The 22,480-nt window shown below is 39.4% G+C and overlaps 2 protein-coding genes across 8 annotated transcripts in view; one reads left to right on the top strand and one right to left on the bottom strand.

Annotated features, from left to right (window-relative positions):
* LOC139959466 (E3 ubiquitin-protein ligase SMURF2-like) overlaps positions 1-5,216 on the top strand; it is a 45,546-nt gene extending 40,330 nt beyond the window's left edge. The window contains exons 14-17 of one of the 7 annotated variants that reach the window (XR_011790133.1): positions 843-1,044; positions 1,683-1,767; positions 2,460-3,095; positions 3,481-5,216. Coding sequence is in view for 1 of the 7 variants with exons in the window: in XM_071957124.1 (XP_071813225.1) it covers positions 843-1,044; positions 1,683-1,767; positions 2,460-2,559 (387 nt within the window). In the remaining 6 variants the exon portion in view is untranslated. Of the gene's footprint in view, positions 1-842; positions 1,045-1,682; positions 1,768-2,459 lie in introns of all 7 variants that reach the window. The other 6 variants (XR_011790130.1, XR_011790132.1, XR_011790131.1 and 3 more) reach the window with 6 other exon arrangements.
* Positions 4,174-22,480, bottom strand: part of LOC139959473 (CMP-sialic acid transporter-like) — a 30,491-nt gene continuing 12,184 nt past the window's right edge. Inside the window, exons 2-5 of the mRNA XM_071957131.1 lie at positions 18,259-18,596; positions 14,804-15,029; positions 11,813-11,989; positions 4,174-10,914 (exon numbers count right to left, since the gene is read on the bottom strand). Coding sequence (XP_071813232.1) covers positions 10,652-10,914; positions 11,813-11,989; positions 14,804-15,029; positions 18,259-18,596 — 1,004 coding nt within the window. The 3' untranslated portion in view covers positions 4,174-10,651. The remainder of the gene's footprint in view (positions 10,915-11,812; positions 11,990-14,803; positions 15,030-18,258; positions 18,597-22,480) is intronic.

The following is a 22,480-nucleotide window of genomic DNA, read 5'->3' as shown; positions in this document are numbered from 1 at the left end:
AACACAAAACACCTTTTTGCTCTCTTTGGAGGTCAAAGTTTACTATTGGCCAGGAGAGAGGGTGAAAGTTTGAAAAACTGTGTTAACATGTCAACTCTAATCATTGATCAATCAATCAATCATTGATCATGTCAACTCCAATCAGTGTAGTCTTGATTAATGTGTACACATTAGTGTAAGAAACCTTGCTGATCACTTGGAAGTCACAATAATCATAACCCATTAAGAGCAACAAAACCGCGCATCTTGAAGGTAGTGGGTTCAAGCACCTTGTTGGCTAAAGTAAGGTGGGTTTTGCATCCACATGAAATCCATGGTTTTTCCCCATCTGAAATGGCTTTTCAAGTTGTGACGAAACTCCAGAATGAGCTAAACCTGTAAATTGGATAGCCGCCTGACGTGAAGTACAAGTCTTAATAAGCCATTCCAGCTACTCCCAGCTGTTGCTAGTGTCATGGCAACATGGCTCACCATGATCCTGGTCACTCCCATAATGACTGCCCGTGGGTATTTGAATAAAAATCACTAGGACTTCCATATTTGGTACTGGATGTATTGTCTCAAAATACGGGATTCAAGCTTCCTGGGGAATAAATTATCTTTTGTTGAATCGCAAAAAATGATATCGTAAAAAGTTCAAATTGCAGAGCATTTTTGCACCAACATCCTTACTTTTGTCACTGACTTGTGAGGGTACAGTATTTGTATAACTCAAAACTGTAAATATTGAAATGTTTCGTGGGTTAGGTGGAGACCGTTAGTATCGGTAACCTTGATTTACAAGTCAAGATAGTTATCTCTCGTCAATGTATCATCTCGAAACTCTCTGCTTGTTCTTTCAGCTCCTGATAAACGGCCTTGGCAAGATCGACATTGAAGACTGGAAGTCTCATATCAGGTTAAAACACTGCGACGCAGAATCTGACATCGTCAAATGGTTCTGGAGGGCCGTCGATTCGTACGACGAGGAAAAGCGTGCACGATTGTTGCAGTTTGTAACAGGGACTTCAAAAGTGCCATTACAGGGGTTCAAAGCTTTGCAAGGTAAATACACAAAATGTTGATTGATGAATTTGATGAACTGTGTTGATTAAGCGATTACAAATATGTTCAAGGAAATTCATGGAAAAGTTTAAAAGTGAAGCCAGCAGCACACATGCCTGGCTGAGCACTACATGCAACTGAAATGTGAGCACACATAGATCACTACATGCACACTGAAAGACTGATGTGCACACATAGATCAACTTTCTCCTGTTAATGACCTTTGCTGGTTAATGTCACATGTAAAACCTTCTTCCCCTGGCTAGTTTTGTTTGTTGAAAATTAACAAAGTTGAAACTCTGAACTGCCACACATACGCCGACGGCTTGTCAGAAAAATGATTTAGATGTTGAGTTAACTCAACTTTAAGCTGACAGGGCTTAAAAACTGATGAGTTGTAGTCTTAAGCACAAACACAACTGTCCACGTTTGAGTTGATTTGGGTGGCATTCAGTCGGACGGCATGCGACAGGCTCAAGATGCATGCATTCTTTTATAACTGTAAGCAACCAATATCTATCCTCTCCATCTGTGGTAATGATTTCTCCAATAGTGTGTTTTTGTCTTTCTTTCTTCCTTCATGCTTCAGCATAACCTGTTATAACATTGTGATGTTTCTAACCTTGTATTGTTTGTAGGCTCGACTGGTGCTCCAGGACCAAGGCTATTCACAATTAATCAGATCCAGGGAAGCACTGATCTTCTTCCAAAGGCCCATACATGGTAAGACTATAATTAAAGGGTGTAGTAGGGAGTGTAGACTCAAGAGTCATGTGTTATAGGGGTAGTATGGGATGGTAGGGATTCAGCAATAATTTAAAGACAGGCAGGACATATTGAGAATGAAACTGTAGTATTCCAGGTAACACCCCTCGCCCCACCCACCGTTCCTCACCCCTCTTCTCAGTAGTCTTGGTTTTGCTTCTGTAGTCTCATTAATAGTATGTAATGGTGTCATAATGGTGATGTACAGGGAAGGAGTGAGGGTCCACCAAAGGTGCTTGATAAGGGCAGCTTTAAATCTTTGAAAATTGTCAGGTTGGTCGTTGTCATCGATACAGAACCAGGTGTACCGTGACGATTAGATTTTGTCGGTACATCTCCAGTTGATGAACCAGCTGACCGTGTTAATGTTAAAGTTTATTTTACTGACCTGATTTTAATTCTTGGTGACATGATGAGGAATGTGCACTTGAGGTGAGCATTGGAAACATAAAATAGGAGGGCGGCATTGCACAACCGACAAATTCTTCACATGGCCTTTGTATCACAAATGTTGGCATATATCTGGGCATTCTGCGAAGGAATTCTAGAGCTCTAAAACATGTCTAAGTTGATGTTATGTGGTGATTAGATAAAGCATGGAAAGGAGTCAACAATTACAGAATACTTCTTTTTTACTTCTTTTTGATCAGTTTTAACCGACTGGATATTCCAAAATATGAGACGTACGAGAAGTTCTTGGACAAAATTACCTGTGCTATCGAGGAAACTTGTGGGTTTACAGTGGAATGAAAGGAACCCTTTTCGGTGGTGCTGAAGTCTTTAAAACAAAATTTTTCCTGAAGGCTTGTGGCACATTTTCTTTGTAGCTATGCAGAAATTGAAGCCATCCATTGAAAACTCTTTTACAGTTATGATTCCTCCTTTTTCTTTTTTTATCGTTGTGTTACATTTTGCAAGGGGGGTTAGGGGGTTAAAGGAATGCCTAAATGAGTGCCAGGATTATTTTAATAATGAGAATCATGTTAATATGCATATTTATATGATGACATGAATATTCATGTAAAATTTGGCATTGGGCATGGAAGCATTGATGATTTTTGAGGTGATGCTGTGTGACCTAGGTTTCCCAAAGAAATTGGTAGGTAAACGGTTTGCATTTGTGTTTAATAACAAATTTCAGCTCTGGAAGAATGGGGCTAAAACAGGTTGAGAGAGTGACTAGGCGCTCAAGCATAATCGGTAAAAATGGGTGGAAAAGTCTTCCAGTGTGAGGAGAGCTTCATCAAAGTGGTAACTTGAAATTGAAAGGCAGTTCCGCTAATTGGGTAGGATGGATCAAGAGGTAGGATGGATCATGAAGAGAATGGATCATGAGGATCACGAGGTAGGGTGCATCATGAGGTAGGGTGGAGCATGAGGTAGGATGGATCATGAGGTAGGGTGGATCATGAGGGTAGGATGGATCATGAGGACCACAGGGTTGGGTGGATCACGAGGTAGGATGGACCACAAGGTAGGGTGGATCATGAGGTAGGATGGATCGTGAGGATCATGAGGTAGGGCAGATCACAAGGTAGGATGGATCATGTGGATCATGAGGTAGGCTGGATCATGAGGTAGGCTGGATCATGAGGTAGGCTGGATCATGAGGTAGGCTGGATCGTGAGGTAGGCTGGATCGTGAGGATCACGAGGTAGGATGGATCATGAGGTAGGATGGATCATGAGGATCAAGAGGTAGGGTGGATCATGAGGTTGGATGGATCATGAGGTAGGGTGGATCGTGATTGAGGATGGATCATCTACAGGTAGAAGCAAAACAATAAGACTAGAGGTCAATTCCAGTTGCCAGCAGATTTAATATTTTACATTCTGCATGGTGAGGTTCAGAGGGGTTCATGCAGTTTTGTAGTCGTCATGAAACACTAACAATAAGGAAGGTTCTATAATGTACATAAACTGCTATTTGTCAAGTTGCCATGTCACACCAGATATACATTTCTGCCCTGCATGTGCATAACATTATATGCTGATGTTTATGAAAGAGAGAACTTTTTTTTTTAAGTTTGAATAGTTTTGAAGTTCACCAAGATAAAAGCCAGGAGAGGTTCTCTCTCTGAAAACAATAATTCCATTTCTCTGTTACCAGGTTGGAACATTTGGTGCACCGGATGAATGGAATTTACATCGTAAGGTTAATTTAGCTTTATTGTCATAATAATAATTAATTATAGTTTCTTTTTTCTTTTTTGAGAACAAAAATGTAAATTATTTTATGTTTAATAACCTTTCCTTGGTATTAAAGATCTTTTTTTATGTTCACATGTCTGTATAGTGTATTCAAGTGGTGGTGCGAGGTTATCTTGAAATAAAGCTCTAAGAGGGGTTTATGGAAAGTTTGGCATTCTTTTTGTATTATTATTATTATTATTATTATAATTATTATTAATATTGTTATTTGTGTTGTTTCATTATTCTTTATTCATATCAAGGTTTGAAATGTGTAAAGTAAATGCAACCTGTATTCTCTCTGTCAACACTCAATGAAAAAAAAAGTATTACAAAAAACATGGCTTGTACTTCAAAAATAAATACTAAACTATTATCTGGCATTTTGTATAAGGATAGAATGCGCAGGGCCCTGCCAAATAATATGTGAATAGTTCAAACTCTTTGTTATATTTGCAATGGTTATTAAGTTAAATTAAATTTAAAAAAAAAAAACAGGAGTGGAATTTTTGGTGCATGGTGGCATAAGAAACCAATCATAAAAGGAATGTACATTTTATGTTGTTATGTAATTTAAATACAATACAATTTTCCATTTCTTTTTGAGAGATGTAGTGTTTTGTTTTCTTAACAAGTCAACGTGAGTCGTTGCTTTTGAAATAATTACCAGTATTCTTTCAGCCAGATTGTGATAACCTCTGTATTGAGGTTTAGAGAAAGAAAGGGAGGTGGGGGGTGGGGTGGAGGGGGTGGGGTGGGTGCTGAGTGAGAACAGATGGAAGTCTGCATCTAATGTGGTTTGTGAGATTATTCATGTCAGTTCCCATAACATAAAATTGTTTAAATATTACACAAGCTCACTTAACTGCCAGCATGTAAAGAAGTGCTTGAAATATGTACAATGGTCAAATCTGCCGAAAAAAGTTGATAGAGTACCAAGGGGCTTCTTTTGGTAGCAGCAGTGTCTGTATATATTCGTTTACAAAACTTACTTTCGTAGGGGAATATTTAAGAAAGTTTAAGAAGGGGGTCTCAAATACAACCTCTTGTGTGTGTGGTGGGTAGATCTCCAATCGAAGTCTCATTAGTCCATGTGTTTTGCAGTGGAGATTAATTAATTCTAAGATTTAATTCTAAGTTTGTACATTTCTGCAGTTGGCTGCATTTTGTCTCACTGTTATAATAATGTAATTATAAATTATTCTTTCATAACCTTGATATTCTTTTTTTCTTTGTTCATTCAGTCATGGATTTTTATTTTTCAGTTTATGTGGGCATATTGGAGAAAAATAATACGAATTTAAAAGTTTAAAAAAAAAAAAAAACTTTTAAAACTTAGAGGAGAGGGTGATTCTGTGTACTAGCAGAAATAAACTCGGTAATTGTTGCATTCAATAACCACTGTATTTTCATTTCCCTTATTTTTTGGTTTCGATGATAATCGTAACCTATGCATTCAATGTAGTCGGAGAGTGTGTGTGTCTGTGTGTGTATGTGACGCCATTGACGAGTAAACACGATAACTCAACAATGGCAAGTTGGATTGAAGTCATACTTGGTTCATAGATGCGCCATAGAGTAGAAAAACCCTATCGAGTTTGGTGGTCATCTTATGAATAATGATGAGGTCACAGGGTCAAACATTAAAATCTTCAAATGCGAATAACTTCGCAACCAAAAGTCAGAATTTATTTATACTTGGTATTAATGTGTTCGTAGAAAGTGGGTACATGGTAATATATGTTCAAGTTGATATTATGCATATTTATGAGGGGGCAGAGCTTAAGTTTATTTTCACTAAAGTAGCTTGTAAACACGGTTACTGAACAACGACAAGTTGGATGTAAGTCATACTTGGTACATATATGCGCCATAGTGAGTAGAAGAGCTCTTCTTGATTTTGTTACTCATCTCAAGAATATTAATGAGGTCACAGGGTCAACTTTAAACATTTTCAGAATTGAATTATACTTTGTGTGAAGGTGTTGATAGATTGCGGGTACATGAGAATGTTTGTTCAATGTGATTTTATGGACATTTATTAGGGGGCAGAGCTTGAGTTGGTTTTTTTGCTAAAAATAGCTTGTAAACATAGTAAGGTCCACAGTCAGTGAAAGAACCTTGCTGATCAATTTAATCAACAATTACGAAAGCTTGGGATTATAATCTCAATTGGCAAGGAATCACAATAAGCCCACTGGCTTTCTGGTTATTTATTCACCTTAATGTGGCCAGAATGTATGTATGTATGTATGTATGTGTGTATGTATGTATGTATGTATGTATGTATGTATGTATGTATGTATGTGTGTATTTATGTATGTATATTAGATCCTCCTGCAAGCAGGAACTCGCGAAGAAGCCTAATTGGCTTATCAAAGCCGCAAGCTGACCGAAGTCAGTCTCTCACATGCATATTTAACGTCCATGATTATGAATTGTTAATTGTCAACAACGCTGTAACTGGACGACATACATTAATCTGGGAGTGACTCGAACCGGGGACCTTATGATTGAAAGGCACCGGTGTTAACATGCAAACAAACAAGACACCTGAATGCAAACATGAATGCAAACAAACATGAATGCAAACAAACAAGACACCTGAGTATAAGTTGGAATGTCTGCAATGTAAGATCTTCATGTAGTGTGTATTACTCGGTCCCTCTCGAACGGGACTCAAGATGCTTGGGCCTTTTTCGTCTTTTCTAAAAAGGTATAAATAAACTCATTTGTACAGCATCTAGGGTAATATCTGGTTATATCTGCTGACTTCAAACGACCTTTGAACCCCATAGAAGATTCTCGTTCCCACAAAGGTTGGATCCACATACCCAATATGAACTTCATCGAAGCTTCAATTTGGCAACTTACCATGTGTAATAGGGTTTCAGACTGTTACCTCTGTTGACCTTCATATAAAGCAGTTCTCGTACTAACAAAGGTGGATCCATACATCATGTATTTATACCAAGTACGTTGTCCACTCAAGCTCAGCTTTTGAAAACTATTCATTTTACTCTCATTGACTTTCACTTAGGTTGCCCACAAATGACCTTTGACCACCAATAGTAGTATTTGTATTCACCATGGCATATCTACATACCAAGTATGAAATCCTGCTTCTTGAGTTCTCATGTTTACAAGTTTTTCAGACTTTGACCTCAAATGACCTTCCACCTCTACCAAATTCAATAGGATTCTTGTACTCATTTAAGTTACATTTACACACCACGTATGATGCGCAACCAAGTTGTCTGTTACACTGTTTACAAGTGGTTTCACAAACATACAAACACACACTACATCATATGACTGCAAGGAATAAAATATCCTAACCTTAAAAACCTTGGAAAATAAATGTCGCATAGTGTGTGCTATCATGTTATGTTATTGGAATGTTGACTTTTTGCAGTTACAGTTGACCTACTCACCTGTCTTCACCTTACAACTGCACACTGGAAAACAAGCAGATCATTAGTAGTAAACAACAAAATGTAACTCTCTGGATAGAGATATCAACAACCAAAAATGATAAATTATAAGAAACTAACGTTAGTTTTGGTGCAATTTTTAATAAAACAGAAAAAATAAGTCAGGACTCCCAAGCTGAATCCATCATAAAGGCATAAAACAAATTTGGAAAACAAAATCAAAAATTCATAAAATTACAGTGACATTGCTGCATTAAATATGACGTATGAAACATGGTCCCTTTACTGTTTCTTTCTTAGGGATTATTAGATCTCAGATTTACATTGAATTTCATATTTCATGACTAATATTTATATATGGGGATCTCGTATCCCAATTACTCCAAGAATTCTAACTATACGTAACAATCTTCTAAGAACCGTTTGCTTCACGCACTCAGTGAAGTCTTTATAAACAGTAGACTGTTAGCTGCTTTCGAAACATCTAAGTGACATTGGTAGAGGTGGGTGCTGGTTGGTGCAGGGTGGTGTTAACATGGTATGATTTAACTAAAAAAAAAAAACGTTTCTCTGCTACTATGATGTTGTCTTGACAGTATAGAGGCACCATAAGATCTGTGGATAGTCTACAACTTGTCCATCCATCCATCCATACATCATCCACTAGACCAAACTTGTCCGTCTTTCTGGACGATGAGGCTGGATATTAAAGCCTTCTGTTATCCACAGAGAGAGCGGTTGGTCCAAATTCGGTGTGGCCCCGTAGACACAAATGTGAACCGTTTTGGCGACTATTTGGAAACATCAGCAAAATACAAAATATGACTTAAAAAAAAAAGGTATTCGTTTACAGATAACTAGCATAAATATTGATCAACACTGCTTTGTGTATAAAATCACATCACCCCCCCCCCACCCCCTCGTTGACAAAAGATTTTTTATTCAGCAACATAGTATTCAAAAATTTAAGTATTAAGTAAGGCAATATAGCTAAAAATAGATAATTCTCCAGAAAATTGTTAAGTATGAAAGTTAAACGTAAACAAAAATATGAGTTTCTTTCTTTGAAATGAAGGATCGGGTGCAGGAGTGAAATCCTATAATTGTCCTCCTTTCTAGGCAGCCCTCAGATTAACTAATCCGACCTCATAATTTATAACCCAGTCACAAATTTCTGTATTTTTTTTCCGCTCTATTTTTATTCTGTAATTTCTCTATTTTGTCTAATTTCTCTATTTTTATTCTGTACGGTGTGACTATTATCACTTTTACATTTCTATAACTAATGGATTTCTCCATTTAGGATGCAAAGATCACGGCTAGCGTTTATATTCAAACCTTTGGAATGTCTTAGTGAAGTAAAAGTAACTTTCCTGACATTTTCCTTTAAGCTGAATTTTCACTGCAAGTACTTAGTACACCATTATACAAGCAGAAATACCTACACAGGATCCAGTCCAAATGAGTAAGGTTACAGTTGACTATTTTACTGCAAAGAAAGTGCCAAAGCTATTTCTTAATATCTAGATACAATATATTATATAGGTATAATGCTAGTATAATATACTGCACATTAAAGCACTACAGTTCACCTCACGCCCAGCCCACCCCCTAAACCTTCCATTACCAGACGCACGAAATAGTATCATAACGTGGAATCTATTTCATGGGCTGTGTGACACCGTCGTTCAAAATATCGTTCAACTCATTCCATACTCTCTTCTTACTATCGCATTGCATTAGGTTTACCGTTTACGAAACGTCCACCAAACTAAATTGTCCTGAGTTTCTAAAGGTCTTTGGGACATTCAAAAATATTGCTGTGTTTTATGATGCGCAATCGAAAAATGTAATAAATCGCGACTACAATGTGACCGTTTGGGAATCATTATATAGTTGTTTTCAACTTGGTTGATGGTGGAATATGAGCCCCACTAGCTCGGCAGGAGAAGCTATGTAACATGGGTCACATGGTTGCAACAAGTACTAAACACCAACATTAATGTAGCAATTTTGATAACCCCAAGATGCAATGTCCCACTTTTCAACCAAAGAAATTAGGGTAGCCCTACTGTACATTACATGTATGAAATTATGGAAAAGCATCCAGCGCTAGATATTAATGACAAGATTTTAAAACATTTTACAGCATAAACTAGATATTATCATCCATTTGATATTGGTCAAATTTTTATACATATCAACCATTCTGAGATGGAATCACATCGTGAAGAAGAAAAATTAAATTAAATTAAGGAATGCCTAATTTTCCTATAAAGGTATAAGTAGTAAGCACCACAACCTTGATACAGCAATGCTTACATAAATATCTCCATTTATGTAGGTAGATCAATACCTTCTTCTTTCAAATCCATAAATATCCCAAGAGTAGAAGCGGCAGAACTGTCCGGTTGAAAATACATTTGAGAATTTTCAAGGTTGCGACGTCTGCGCTCTTTCAAATCACGTATCGATCTACATCCATCGCTAATGCACGATCAGAGACAGATTCGATATATATCCAAGCCATTTGTACTGTAGCGCTTTGGTGAACTTGGGTGGAATAAGAAGGGTACTGCATTTGCAGTGGCCAAGGTGAGAAAGATCTCCACTCATTTCTTATCTCAAAAGTTACAGGTGATACTGTGCTGGTTAAAGGGTGTGAAGACTCGCGCACAAAGAAACGTCTCATGCCGGTAATCTGACCTAGTTTCCAATGAGGTGTAACAGAAGTGTTAGACACCGCCATCAATCCCAGAAAATACACACACACAGCTTGCTACCGTCAGTAATTAGACACTAGTGTACAGTCAATACATACAGCTACGGTCAATACCCACAACACAGTGTACATAGCAGCGCTGGACATCTCAGGTCTTGATAAAAGATAACAAGGTACATCACGTTTCATTACTGTCTGCATTTTGTAGCGACAAGAAGAAAATGTCATTTGCAAGCAACGGAAAGTTAACTTTTGTCAGAGCGCGGCACGCTGTTTGGGGCGAGTCTTCAAAGCCTTTAAATACGACAGAGGTAAATCGAGTATGGAAATATTTTCCAAAAAGTTCACCACTTGGAACGAGAGGAGATTGCTGGGTATATAAAATGGGATTATTTCAGATTCAGCCAAATAAGCAGACACATATATCCACAACAACAATTGTGCAATTGTACGCCGAGACACAGGACAGGATCTCCGATCACGACGGGACGGCGGCTTTAAACTACCTCCTTGGGACGCATTAGAGTTCCGTTCACTATGCTGCTCTTCTGCTCGGGCTTCTTGGGTATGCTGTACAGGTACACGGCGGCCAGGACTAGAGAAGTTCCCAGAAGAAATAAAATACCAAAATGCTTGCCAAAGAAGTAGACCGAGAGCAGAGCGGCTAAAATGATGGATATGGCCGTCGAGAAACCTTTGATGATGTTGTCCAGGTACTTGACCACTATGGAGGTGTACAGGCCACCGATACTAGCCATACCTGCGGGAAAATAATAATGTTTTAAGCTACACTATAAACCGAACTAACGACATTGTACACGATGGGAAAGAATATCATAGACAATAAATATTACAGTTACAGTATTTCAAACAAACTTGTGTACTGTGATTCATTTTCAAGGCCGAGATTGACTACAATTATCATTCCAAACTTTTGACCGCAGTGGAGTTTTCATTTCATCGTGATCACTGTGAGCAACTTTTCCAGAGTTACATCATTTCTAAACTCACAAAAACACCAAACCGCTTGACAAGAAAATACTCTTGATTCCTGTGTGAGATGAACAGTACTTTTACATAGGTCTGTATCAATCTAAACAATCACATCGATGTCTAATATTTATAACATTTCTCTCTCTCTATCTCTTGCTCTCCTGAATACACATTAAACAGAAAGTCCAGGAGTAAATTTTAAACAAAGGACTGTCCTCTAAACATCCCGGTGAAATTTGGATTCCAATTCTGATATACTGTTTACAAGATACTGATAGTGAGGTGAGGTCCAAGCAAGCTTTTGAAAACTTGTTGTAAATTGCGTCTCTCCGACACAATATAACTGGGAATTATTTATCCAGCATCCATCGTAAACCAGTCAAAATGCGTTACAAATCCAAAGGTGCATAGCATTTCCCCCCCTGTTTTTTACAATAAGAGACAAACATCCATGGCCTCCAAACTGCCATGCAAAATTTGAACTCTAAATTATACCCTGTTATAGCATGCCTCCCTCCAAAGCTGCCACACAAAATTTGAACACTAAATTATCCCGTGATATAGCACACCTCCCTCCCTCCCCCTCCCTCCCCACCAAATGTAAAACAGCATTTAAATTCATACAAGAGGAAGAACAATATTGAGAAGTTATCATGAGGACTTACCAATAATTAGAAATACATATCTATCATAGCCCTGGAAGAAGCCATTGGACATAATCGCAGGAAGATCTTTCAGTATGACTCCTGTCCCAGCGCTTGCTATACCAAACACATAAAGCTGGATATTACGAATCCAGAGACTCGTTTCAGAGCCCTTCAAGATCTTCTCAAAGTAAACACCTTCAAAGAAAATGGAAAAATTAAAAGAGTCTAGTTATCTCAACAATCTGCTAGGTCGTGATACTCAGAACAGTACCTAATTGGTTGATAAATGTTACTGGACAAATACAAACTTACTCAGGAAAGTGGGTCAGGTTACTGTACAGTAAACAACCTATAAACATTGTTATGTGCAAGGGGTCTCTAGCACACATACAAACTTCTTCCTGTGCTTGTCAGAGGTGAGTGTTGCAAAGTACAGCAAAAGAGTGGTAAATTCAATCAGTTGTTTAAGTACAGCAGAGGTAGCCAACTCAAAGTATGTGGTGGTCATATACACTACTGTCTAAGCACAGTAGTGGTGGCCAACCACACTGTATATGCATAGCACAGGTGGCCGAATCAACTGCCTAAGCATGTGGTGGTCAACCCCACTGTCAAAGCACAGCAGAAGTGGCCAACCCCACTGTATATGCCCAGCAGAGGTGGCAAACTACAATGCCTAAATGCAGAATAGGTGGTCAACCCCACTGCATATGCCCAACAGAGGTGGCCAACCAGACTGTATATGCCCAACAGAGGTGGCCAACCCCACTGTATATGCCCAGCAGAGGTGGTAAACTACAATGCCTAAATGCAGAATAGGTGGTCAACCCCACTGCATATGCCCAACAGAGGTGGCCAACCAGACTGTATATGCCCAACAGAGGTGGCCAACCAGACTGTATATGCACAGCAGAGGTGGCAAACTACAATGCCTAAATGCAGAATAGGTGGTCAACCCCACTTCCTTCTGTAAGGACAGTACAAGTGGCCAACCCCACTATAGTACAGGTTAGGTGGCCAACCCTACTGCCTATGGTATTTGATGGCCAACCCTACTGCTGAAGTACAGGACAGGTGGCCTACTCCACTGCCTAATCACAGGAGACAAACTCACTGCCAAAGTACAGCACAGTACCATTGAGTATCATAATTTTTCCCCAAAAATTCCTACAGAAAACAGAAAAAATAACAACACTGCTAAATCCTGAGATAAAATATTATAGTCCAGTCCAAAGTGCTGACTTTAATTATAATTAAAGAAATTGCACAGTCACACCACCTCCCCCCCCCCCCCCACCCTTTGACTGTTTATTGTTGGGAACTGTGTTGAAATTGTGCTCATATACTTTTGCCTGCCTAACTTTACAGAATTAGATTCATATCATTTATCAAAAACAATGACAGTAAACATAGTTAGGCATATTGGTTATCTTGTTCGCTGCAAATGTCTCACAATTTACATCATGGCCTTCAGAAGACCAGTATGACCAGGTCAGTGGTCCAGATAACACAGTACTCTATATATTAGACATAAGGCGGGAAAGATGACAGGGAACATGGGTGGTGGGGGGGGGGGGGAGTGGGGTGAGAAGGTATTAGATGGGAGTACTGACTTAACCAGCAAAGACCAGCATCCTGCATTTTCAAATCTTAAAATGAAGGACTCCTGCAATTTGCTGTTCTGAAATCAAAAGCCTATTGTTTTTATACTTCAAGCCTCACCGCAGTACAAGGTACAGTAGAGAGCCGGCCAGAAGGTGAAGTAGCAAACCTTTAGTTTCAAATTCAAACAAAGCTTTATTTTTAACTTCTTTGTTTGTTTGATTTTTCGGTGTCTTTCTGGTCGAGTGACTCTTTTGTTTTGGTATTCCTGGTCACTGATATCCAAAACAGATGACCTCTTCTGATAGTCTAATCTATTTCGTACGCGCAGTGTTTGTCATCCACTACTACGAGACCTAAGTCAAATGTACATAACAAACGAATCTCGGGTTACCATGGATGGCCGGCCGGCTTGTTTGCTAAGAAACAATAAGTTCAAGGTCAACACAGTTTAAACAAGGGACTAATCCATGTAAGATCCTAGTTAAATACAAATTTGCATAAAATCAATAACAAAGAACAATTGTACAACATCCAAAACAAGAAAAGACAAAAAAAGGAGAATTCCCCCGAAATTGTTATAGAATCAACAGGCTGGAAAACTTTGTGTTAGATTGTATCATTTGTTTGCGATTGTCTCTACAGAGCAAAAAAAACAAAAATGCTTTGAAATTAAAAATTAAAAAGCTGTAAAAAGGTGTGGAAAAAACTATGTTTTTTAATTTTTCTAGTAATGTTAACTTTGTTCTGCCCTCTTATGATTGCCCAGTACTGCAAGGTTAACCAAAAATCTTTCCAATGCTTTGAATTATACTTAATTCAACTAATATTAGTTTATAACTATATATTTTGGTTCATCTATCTTCTCCTTCTACCCTCTTCCCCTCCCCCCTAGTCTATGGTTTGGGGGATTGATATATGAATCTTACTACCACATACAATCATCGACTATTGATATTTATCTACATAAGATTCTCTTTGATATTTAGGTACATAAAGATTAACTTTGATATTTAGGTACATAAAGATTCTACACAAATATGAACCCACACACAATCCATCATCTTAAGCTGCCATTGAAATATATCTTGATCATCAGATTTGGATGCAACTGAAAAAGTAGTAAACAACATCTGATGGTTGGTGACCATTTTTCATCTCTCTAGCAAACATTGGATTGGGTCGAGTCATCTTGCAGTGCAATTTGAAAAAAGCAAATGAAGGTATAGAAGCTAAGTGGATCGGTGACTAAATTTGGTCCTGTAGAACGTATGCATCCCATCGAAGACAAATGATAACCGGTGTTGGTCTTTCTGACACGTTTTGGGTTGTACTATTGGGGGTGGGGGTGGGTGGGGGGGAAGGGAGTGGGACTTAGAACCAATGTAACTAAAATTCTCTTCTCACCAGCAAACCCCGAGCAGAGACATGACAGGAGTATAGCTACCAGTCCTCGTACGTCAAACTTGACCTGTTGGCTCGGGTCTTCCTTGTTCTCTATCGACTCCAGCTGCACCAGGGCGACGCCGAAAAATAATAAAACTATGGCCATCCACTGTGTCCGACTTAACTGCTTACCCAACATCAAGACCATGAACATTGCTGTCGTGATTATTTTGAGTTGATATGTGACCTGCAAAGACAAAAGAAAGAGGAGAGCAATTAACAAACACTGCTATATTGAATCAAACGATAATATTGGTCAAACAGTTTTGACAGTTGCCCCCCCCCCCTTTTTTTTCTTTTTTTAATTCAACTGTCAATAGTTCGGTAAAGCAAACAATGTATGACTACACTGGCACTGATAAAATCAGCTATGGATAATTTCCTTTTTTGGATTAGTGTTGGAAAGATCAAGTGAATTCAAGCCTGAATGATCTACTGTACACTTTAATAGTCAGTGTCCATTAAAGTGAGGAGTTTGACCTACAGTAGATTATCATTTAAACACAACTGTGTTTACATTCTGTGTTGTCTGAATAGATGCAATGGTGTAGTCCAAATATACTGCCATGTTGGTGTGTATGTCTACCTGAACTGGGACAGATCATAGTCTCATACAATCTTGTTCTAATAGAGCTGTCACACTGTTCTTGCTGTGACAGTATTAAATGCACAAAGTCAGTCATCATGGAAACTAACTGTTGATTTTTTTGTTTGTACGGTGACAGTAACGTGACCTTAACATGCAACATATTGTAGTAATGCAGCTGTCACACTGTTCTTGCTGTGACAGTATTACTTGCACAAAGTCAGTCATTCCTGCCGGAAACTAATGTTGCTTTAATGTTTGTACTGTGACAGTAAAGTGACCTTAACATGCAACACATTGTACTAACAGAGCTGTCAAGCTGTTCTTGCTGTGACAGTATTGAGTGGGTGGAGGGAGCAGCAGGAAGAGTCTTTATAGAAAGAGAGCAGCAGAGGTCCGGAACGGAGACAAGGGGGGGAGCCAGATGGGAGCGCCCTTATGCCCCGCAGCCGATCCTGAAGCAAAGGCGAGAATGCTGGCTCTGCACTTCCCTCAGGGCCACCTCTTTGCAGGGAGTTTTCAACAAAAGTTACAGGAAGAAGTTTCCCACAGCGAGACCCTGGCAAAGTCAGAGTTTAGGTCATCAGAAAGGTTCAGATTGAAACCTTACCGACCAAGGGAGAACAGACCAGCCAGGGGATAGGGGGGCAGGGGAACGTCTTCCAGAACGTCGGGAAGAGGAGCCCACGGGGCAGAGGTTGAGGAGTGACAAGCTGGCCATCCCGTCCATGGGGATCCAGAGGCAATGGCAGAGGTTTGACAGCCACGACTTGACAGGACAGCGACTGCTACTCTGCTAGATCCTAGTTCACCGCTCGGCCCTAGGGGTGCCAACTTCTACAAAACTTCTGCAATACCGCTGTCAAAGTTCATCCAGCAATGGGAGATTATGGACAGGGACTATTGGGTGTTGGAGACAATATTAAAGGTTCATCGAATAGAATTCACCTCCAGTCCGCCTTCCGGGTATGGAGGAAGACTGACACCAACACCCAGAGACCCCGTCCAAAAAGCAGCTCTGGAAGGGGGAGATTTCAGCCCTGCTGGCCAAGGGGCAGTTGTGGAGGTATCGAGATAGGTGGGAACCCTCTTTCTCCTTAACAAAAAAATGGGACAGATCTTGGCGTCCCATCTTAAACCTAAAACCCCTCAAGATTTTTTTTGTCAAACCAGAACATTTCCGCAAGGAAACACTAAATTTGATCATACTCAGTAAGGGCATGTGGGTGACGAGTGTAGCCCTCAAAGACCCCTACTTACAAGTACCCATGCATCCAGACCATCAACGGTACTTAGCCTTCAACTATGCCCGAAAAGACTTCTGGTTCAGGGTGCTCCCGTTCGGGTTGTCAACCGCACCCAGCGTGTTTATGAGAGTGGCAAGTATCGTAGTCTCCTTCCTCAAGGAAAGAGGAGTCACACTATATGAACACCTCAACGACTGGCTGGTGGTAGGAGAGTCAAAGTCCCACACAGCAGACAATGTCCATAAGACGGCGGTACCGACTCTCCGGGAACTGGGATAGTCAACGAGACCCCGACACTGACGATACAGTTCTTGGGGCTGAACTGGACTTCACGACGGGGGTTGCCAGTCCCACGGCAGAGAAGATCGGCGCAGTCCAGATTCTGTCGCAACAAGAGTCATCGACATTGATGTGGCTCCGGGCTCGATGGCCAGCATGGTCGATGGGGTACAGTAATGCAGACTACACATGAGCCCCTGCAACTATACCTTCTAAAGGCCATCGACCCGAAAAGTTTGGACAAGACAGCACCGATCCTCAGGTCGTAGGAAATCACCCCCGTACCTACTGTGGTGGCACGACACAGAGCACTCTTGTGGGGTTCCCTTCATTGTGGGGCTCACGATGACATTGGTCATGGGGGACGTGGTCCTATTTCACTTGTCAAATTTGCTAGCCAGGTTTTATAGTTCAGTTGTAAATATTTCTTTTTTGTTTTTCTTCCCTACCACAGGTTTCATATCATACTATGAGACAAGAGAAAATCCTTTGGTCATAGGCTTTACATGTCAGCAATATCACATATACTGTAGCTTTATATCACGAGGGAGTGGAAACTGTTAAATCCGCTGTATATGTACGTACAGTACACGGTAAATGCAACAGTGTACTGCGAATTGATACTAGACACAAAGTAGAACAACTTAGTGCAAACAAAACTGTAGAAACATGTGTCTATTCTTTCTATTTAATCAACTTTAAATGCCCACAGGTGAATAAATCATAAAAGTGAGAAATGATCTTTTTTTTTATTTGTTAATACTTTCAGGATGTTAGTGAACTATCTTAAATTTGGGATCAACAATGATACAGTATGAAAGAACCTATTTTGTGCTGTTTGCATGGCCCAAACAATGCATGTTATTTTATACACGTGCTACCTTTAAACGGACATCAGTACCTGTAGCTGCTTGGCACAATAACAAACTACCCATAACTGGAATTTCACAATTTTAAGCCATTTTGATCAAAAATGCAAACTACATCTACTGTACTGGCTGATATCAAGTCTCTTTCTGGCAGTTACAACACACATCAGTCATTGCACATTTGAGAGGAACACGATAATATTTGCTGATAATAAGCAGTTACTGTAATAATACTAGGCCTACATTACGTTAGGGTTAGGAAATTATGAGGAATCTTTGAATGACGATTGTAGACCGACTGATCGGATGTTTATGTCCTTACGTCTACTGGCAGGGGGGAAAAACAATGCCATTGCCTTTTTCTTTCAGTAGATAGTGGCCCCAATATTGAGGCCTGCACACCCAAAGATAGTTCATATTGCAGACGAGTCTCACCTGATATGTGGCTGCATCTATATACGTCAGAGCATAAAACGCCAAGTTATTCTGGATGGCGTAGATGACAGACGGCACGGCCATCTTGAATGTGTCTTGCATGTCGCATATCACGTTTTTGTACACGTCCTTGACCATGCCGACCGGACCCTTGTGGGTCTTCATCAGCACGCAGAGGCTGATGCACAGCTTTGAGCATTCTGTCAGGAGGACGGTGGTGGTGCTGAGGTACTGCTGTCCATCTCGTGCCCTCGTGAACCTCACCAAGAGGATGTAGAAAGTAGCGTTGAGGGTGAGGACTAACAGAGCGTAGATCTTGAAACCACTGCTGACTCCATCTGTGATATAAAAAAAGAAGCAAAGCAAACATTATAAAAGTGTAAGATTTTTTGTTTCGATGAAATCGTATCCTTTGTAGTCATGCAGGCGGAGTAGGGCTTGTATGTGTGCGTGTGTATGTGTGTGCGTGTGCACACCTTGCTTGTATACACGATATCTCAAGAAGGGTAGGTTGGACCAATGTCATATTTGGTGAGTAGGAGTAGGTGTAGATTGTTTCATAATCTACCGTATCTCCCAGCGACCAGCCTAGTCAATAACATGTGCGTTACGCCTTGTAAGAATAGGAGGCTGTTGGCAATTGGAAACAACCTTATGGGCTTCCGTATAATCATATAAAATTTCGCGAAAAAAAAGTCTCATAGCCTTCAGCATATCGACTAAGGTGCCTACTTTCGCTAATACATTACGTCCAAAAAGGTGTACTCAGTTGTACATACAGCGGTGCTAATGGGAGTTTTCCATCGTTTCTCGCAATTGTCAAGATTAAATTAAGGAGTTTTGAGACAAATTTGCTGTTTTTGCTGCTGCTAGGATTTTTTTGAAGTTCAGATGCTCTTACAACCTAAGATTTTCATTGCGTAAAAGATTGCTTCGATTTAGGCAGTGTAATGGAGAAATAGCGATATTTTTTCGCACACCAGTCTGCAGTTAAAAGACAGTTAAAAAGATAAATAATTGTGAAAATGTACGGAGTCGCCCTAATCGAGTAGCGGTGCAAAGTAATAGTGAGGTACTGTATAGGCTTAGGACTCACGCACACCTAGCTACGGTATAGTATATGCCTAGCGTATACTATAGTGGAGCCCTAATGTAACAGAAGCCAAGTTATCTTTGTACAGTAGGCAGTGGCGTAGGAAGGTACTTTTGAGTGGGGGGGCTGAAGACTGATGACCGGTCTGGGGGAGGGGTCTAAGGGGAGGGGGTGTCCCCCTCCCCTTTGGATTTTTTTGCATTTCCAGGTGGCCTCAGATGCAATTTGGTGCAATATAGCACACTTCAACACCCACTCCATTTTGTAAACTTAATTTTGTATTTTCACCTGGCCTTAGATGCAATTTGGTGCTCCAATTGAGATTTTTTTTCTCATTTGGAAATGAAAAAGGGGTTTTCTGACCTGCGGACCGGGGGGGCGGAATGATACTTCCGCCCCTCCACATTTTTCACTGGGGGGGCTGGCGCCCCCCCAGCCCCCCCGGTTCCTACGCCCATGACAGTAGGTATTTTTGCACATGTTTTATTTTTAATTGTTGAGACATTACAGTAGGCCTAGCTGCTTATTCATGATACTGCAACATGTTTTACTTTGTTCAACACTTACTTTTGGTGAAAAAAAGTTTAAATGTCATACTGCACAGAAACATAATTTTCCAATGTGCAATTACGTAGCACCATGCATCTGCCTAAGTTCAGTCACAGTGGTGAGTGAAACTAGGCAAGTAGATTTTTAGTCACGGTCGCCAAATAGCGAGTACTTTTAAATATATTTGTGGAGGCCTGAAAACCTTGAAAACATGATTTCTCATGGTAGAAATCATGGATCCATTTCATACATGGTATATGGATTTGCCATATTGAGAACCTGTACAAGGACCCTGTTGCTTTGACGTCATCAGAGGTCAAACTCTGAAAATCCTTTACATGATATCTAACGATGGGAATCGTGGGTACTTCTCAGACTTGGTGTGTGTCAGTGTGTATGCATAACATTGAGTACAAGACCCCTATTGTTTTTGGTGGAGGTGTGTATTGCCACGTACAGTACACTGACCTGCATTCATCATGCCATCATGTAATTGTATCAAAATGGTGGTTCTGGCCATTTCCATTGTAACAGCTAGTTCTGGTTACTAACGAGCAAAAGCCTAGTGCAATGAAGTAATCGAAACCTCAATGCATTTTGCATCCTGGTTATTATTTATTGAGATGTGAACAAAGCTGTTGTTGTAAAACAGTACCAGTAGCAAAAGGGGGAACTACCTGAAATATTTTGCTTAATTGTCCATGACATGTTAAAACTTTATTTTGTGTCTCAAGTTATTATCTAGAAGTCAGACACACCAATTATGTCAATGAATTGAGTCCTTTCTGCCAATCTACGGGAATATCCCAATCAGGCAGGTCATACAGACTATGGGAATGTACTGAGAAGTTTTCAGATGCTAACCTGAACAAAATTCAGGTCAGTTATTGTTGTTGTAAGATATGAAATTGACATGTCATCAAATTATTTACCAATCAAAACAATCGTTGATCTTCATGGCATTCTACTTTGCTAATATTGTTTATAAACTATTTCCTGCCCTACACACAGACTGCACAATACGAGACAGGTATAACCATGTACAAAACCATGTACAGAAGGCAATAAGACAATCTACCTTATGTAAACAGTACAGTAGCAGTGTACAGTGCAGCAATGGTACAACAAGTCTACAACATATTAAAGGAATTTATGGCTTAGAAAGGACTTTCCTGAAGAAAACATTTTGCAATGCATATTACCAATTATTCTGTTTTGTGTTTTCCTCACAATAACTCTTTACTTGACCAATTTTTTTTTTTGGGGGGGGGGGGAGGGGAGGGGAACATGTTTGTGTTATATTCAAGTCACTTAGTGTATACTGTATAAACTTCAATTTAACAGACATAACTTTTCCCTTCATCAAATCACGATTTGAACGTATTAATTAATTATTCTTTGTCTAGAAAGTGTCAGAGTATTTGTTTCATTACTTGACAAACTTACGTCTGAAAAAAACCCATAAACCCAAAAGTCCATAAAATGACTGGCCTGTATTGAACAAAACTGATGTCCATTGGTCTCTTAAGCCTCATTTGCATACAATTTATGACAGTTGCATTGTCAGCAAGCTCTGACAATAAAAAAATAAAAATATATTTATATATATATATATATATATAAGATTCCTCTCTATTTGATATCATTATACAAATAAAGAAATTACCTGGGAGAAAAGCATTCATGTAGTCAGTAAGGTACGCCTTAATGCTTACAACAGTAGACAAAAAATATTTATACCTCAAGTATTGGGGGTGAAATTGGCGAAAAACTAAACGTGACTCGCGTGACAGTTACTATTAGCAAAAATCAGAATGCACACACAAATGTTCGATTTCTTATGTCTTTTTCAAATGTTTCCAATCACTTTTTATAATCATACCGAAGTTGAAAAACACCTCTACCTCAATTGCTATGCAACTTTGAAAAAATGTTGTAACCCATGAAAATAACGATGAAGATGTATTGTGACTCGCGTGACAAGAAAACGTGACTCGCGTGACAAGTTCACTTTTCGGATAGTTCTAGACCAAATGCAGTAGTGAATCGAAGGTATAGATCTTGCATAGTGAAATATAACATTCATTGGTCTAGAAAGTGTCCAAAAGGTACTTCCCTTGGTCATGTCCAGATGATATTAATGTCCCCGAGTTACCTTCATGACTGCAGACAGTAGGTAATATACTGTACAGGTAGTACAGTTGTTCAGGCAATATATCTTGTCAATTAATATTTATAACAATATTTAGCCTGTTGAAGTCACTCATTTGAAAGTTATAGAAGAAACAGATCTATCAAAATGTGATTCAAATTACCATTCTCATTTGTCATATTTGAATAAACCAAAAGTGTAATATTTGAGAAGATACATTCACTCATAGGATTTTGGGAATGATTGAGCAGTTAAAACTTTAAGGTTGTCAATTCATAGCACATGGCATTGCCAGATACAAATATAGATTATGTTTTTGTATATTACTAAAAAATCATTGACCTGTGCTAACTTTCCAAATGTGGTGATAAAATAGGCATTATATTGCGAATAAATATTCAAATGAATATTTCAAATGAAATTATTAT

This window comes from Apostichopus japonicus, chromosome 19 (genome assembly GCF_037975245.1).
Source record: "Apostichopus japonicus isolate 1M-3 chromosome 19, ASM3797524v1, whole genome shotgun sequence".
Lineage (NCBI taxonomy): Eukaryota > Metazoa > Echinodermata > Holothuroidea > Aspidochirotida > Stichopodidae > Apostichopus > Apostichopus japonicus.
This window is presented reverse-complemented; position numbering and strand designations above follow the sequence as displayed.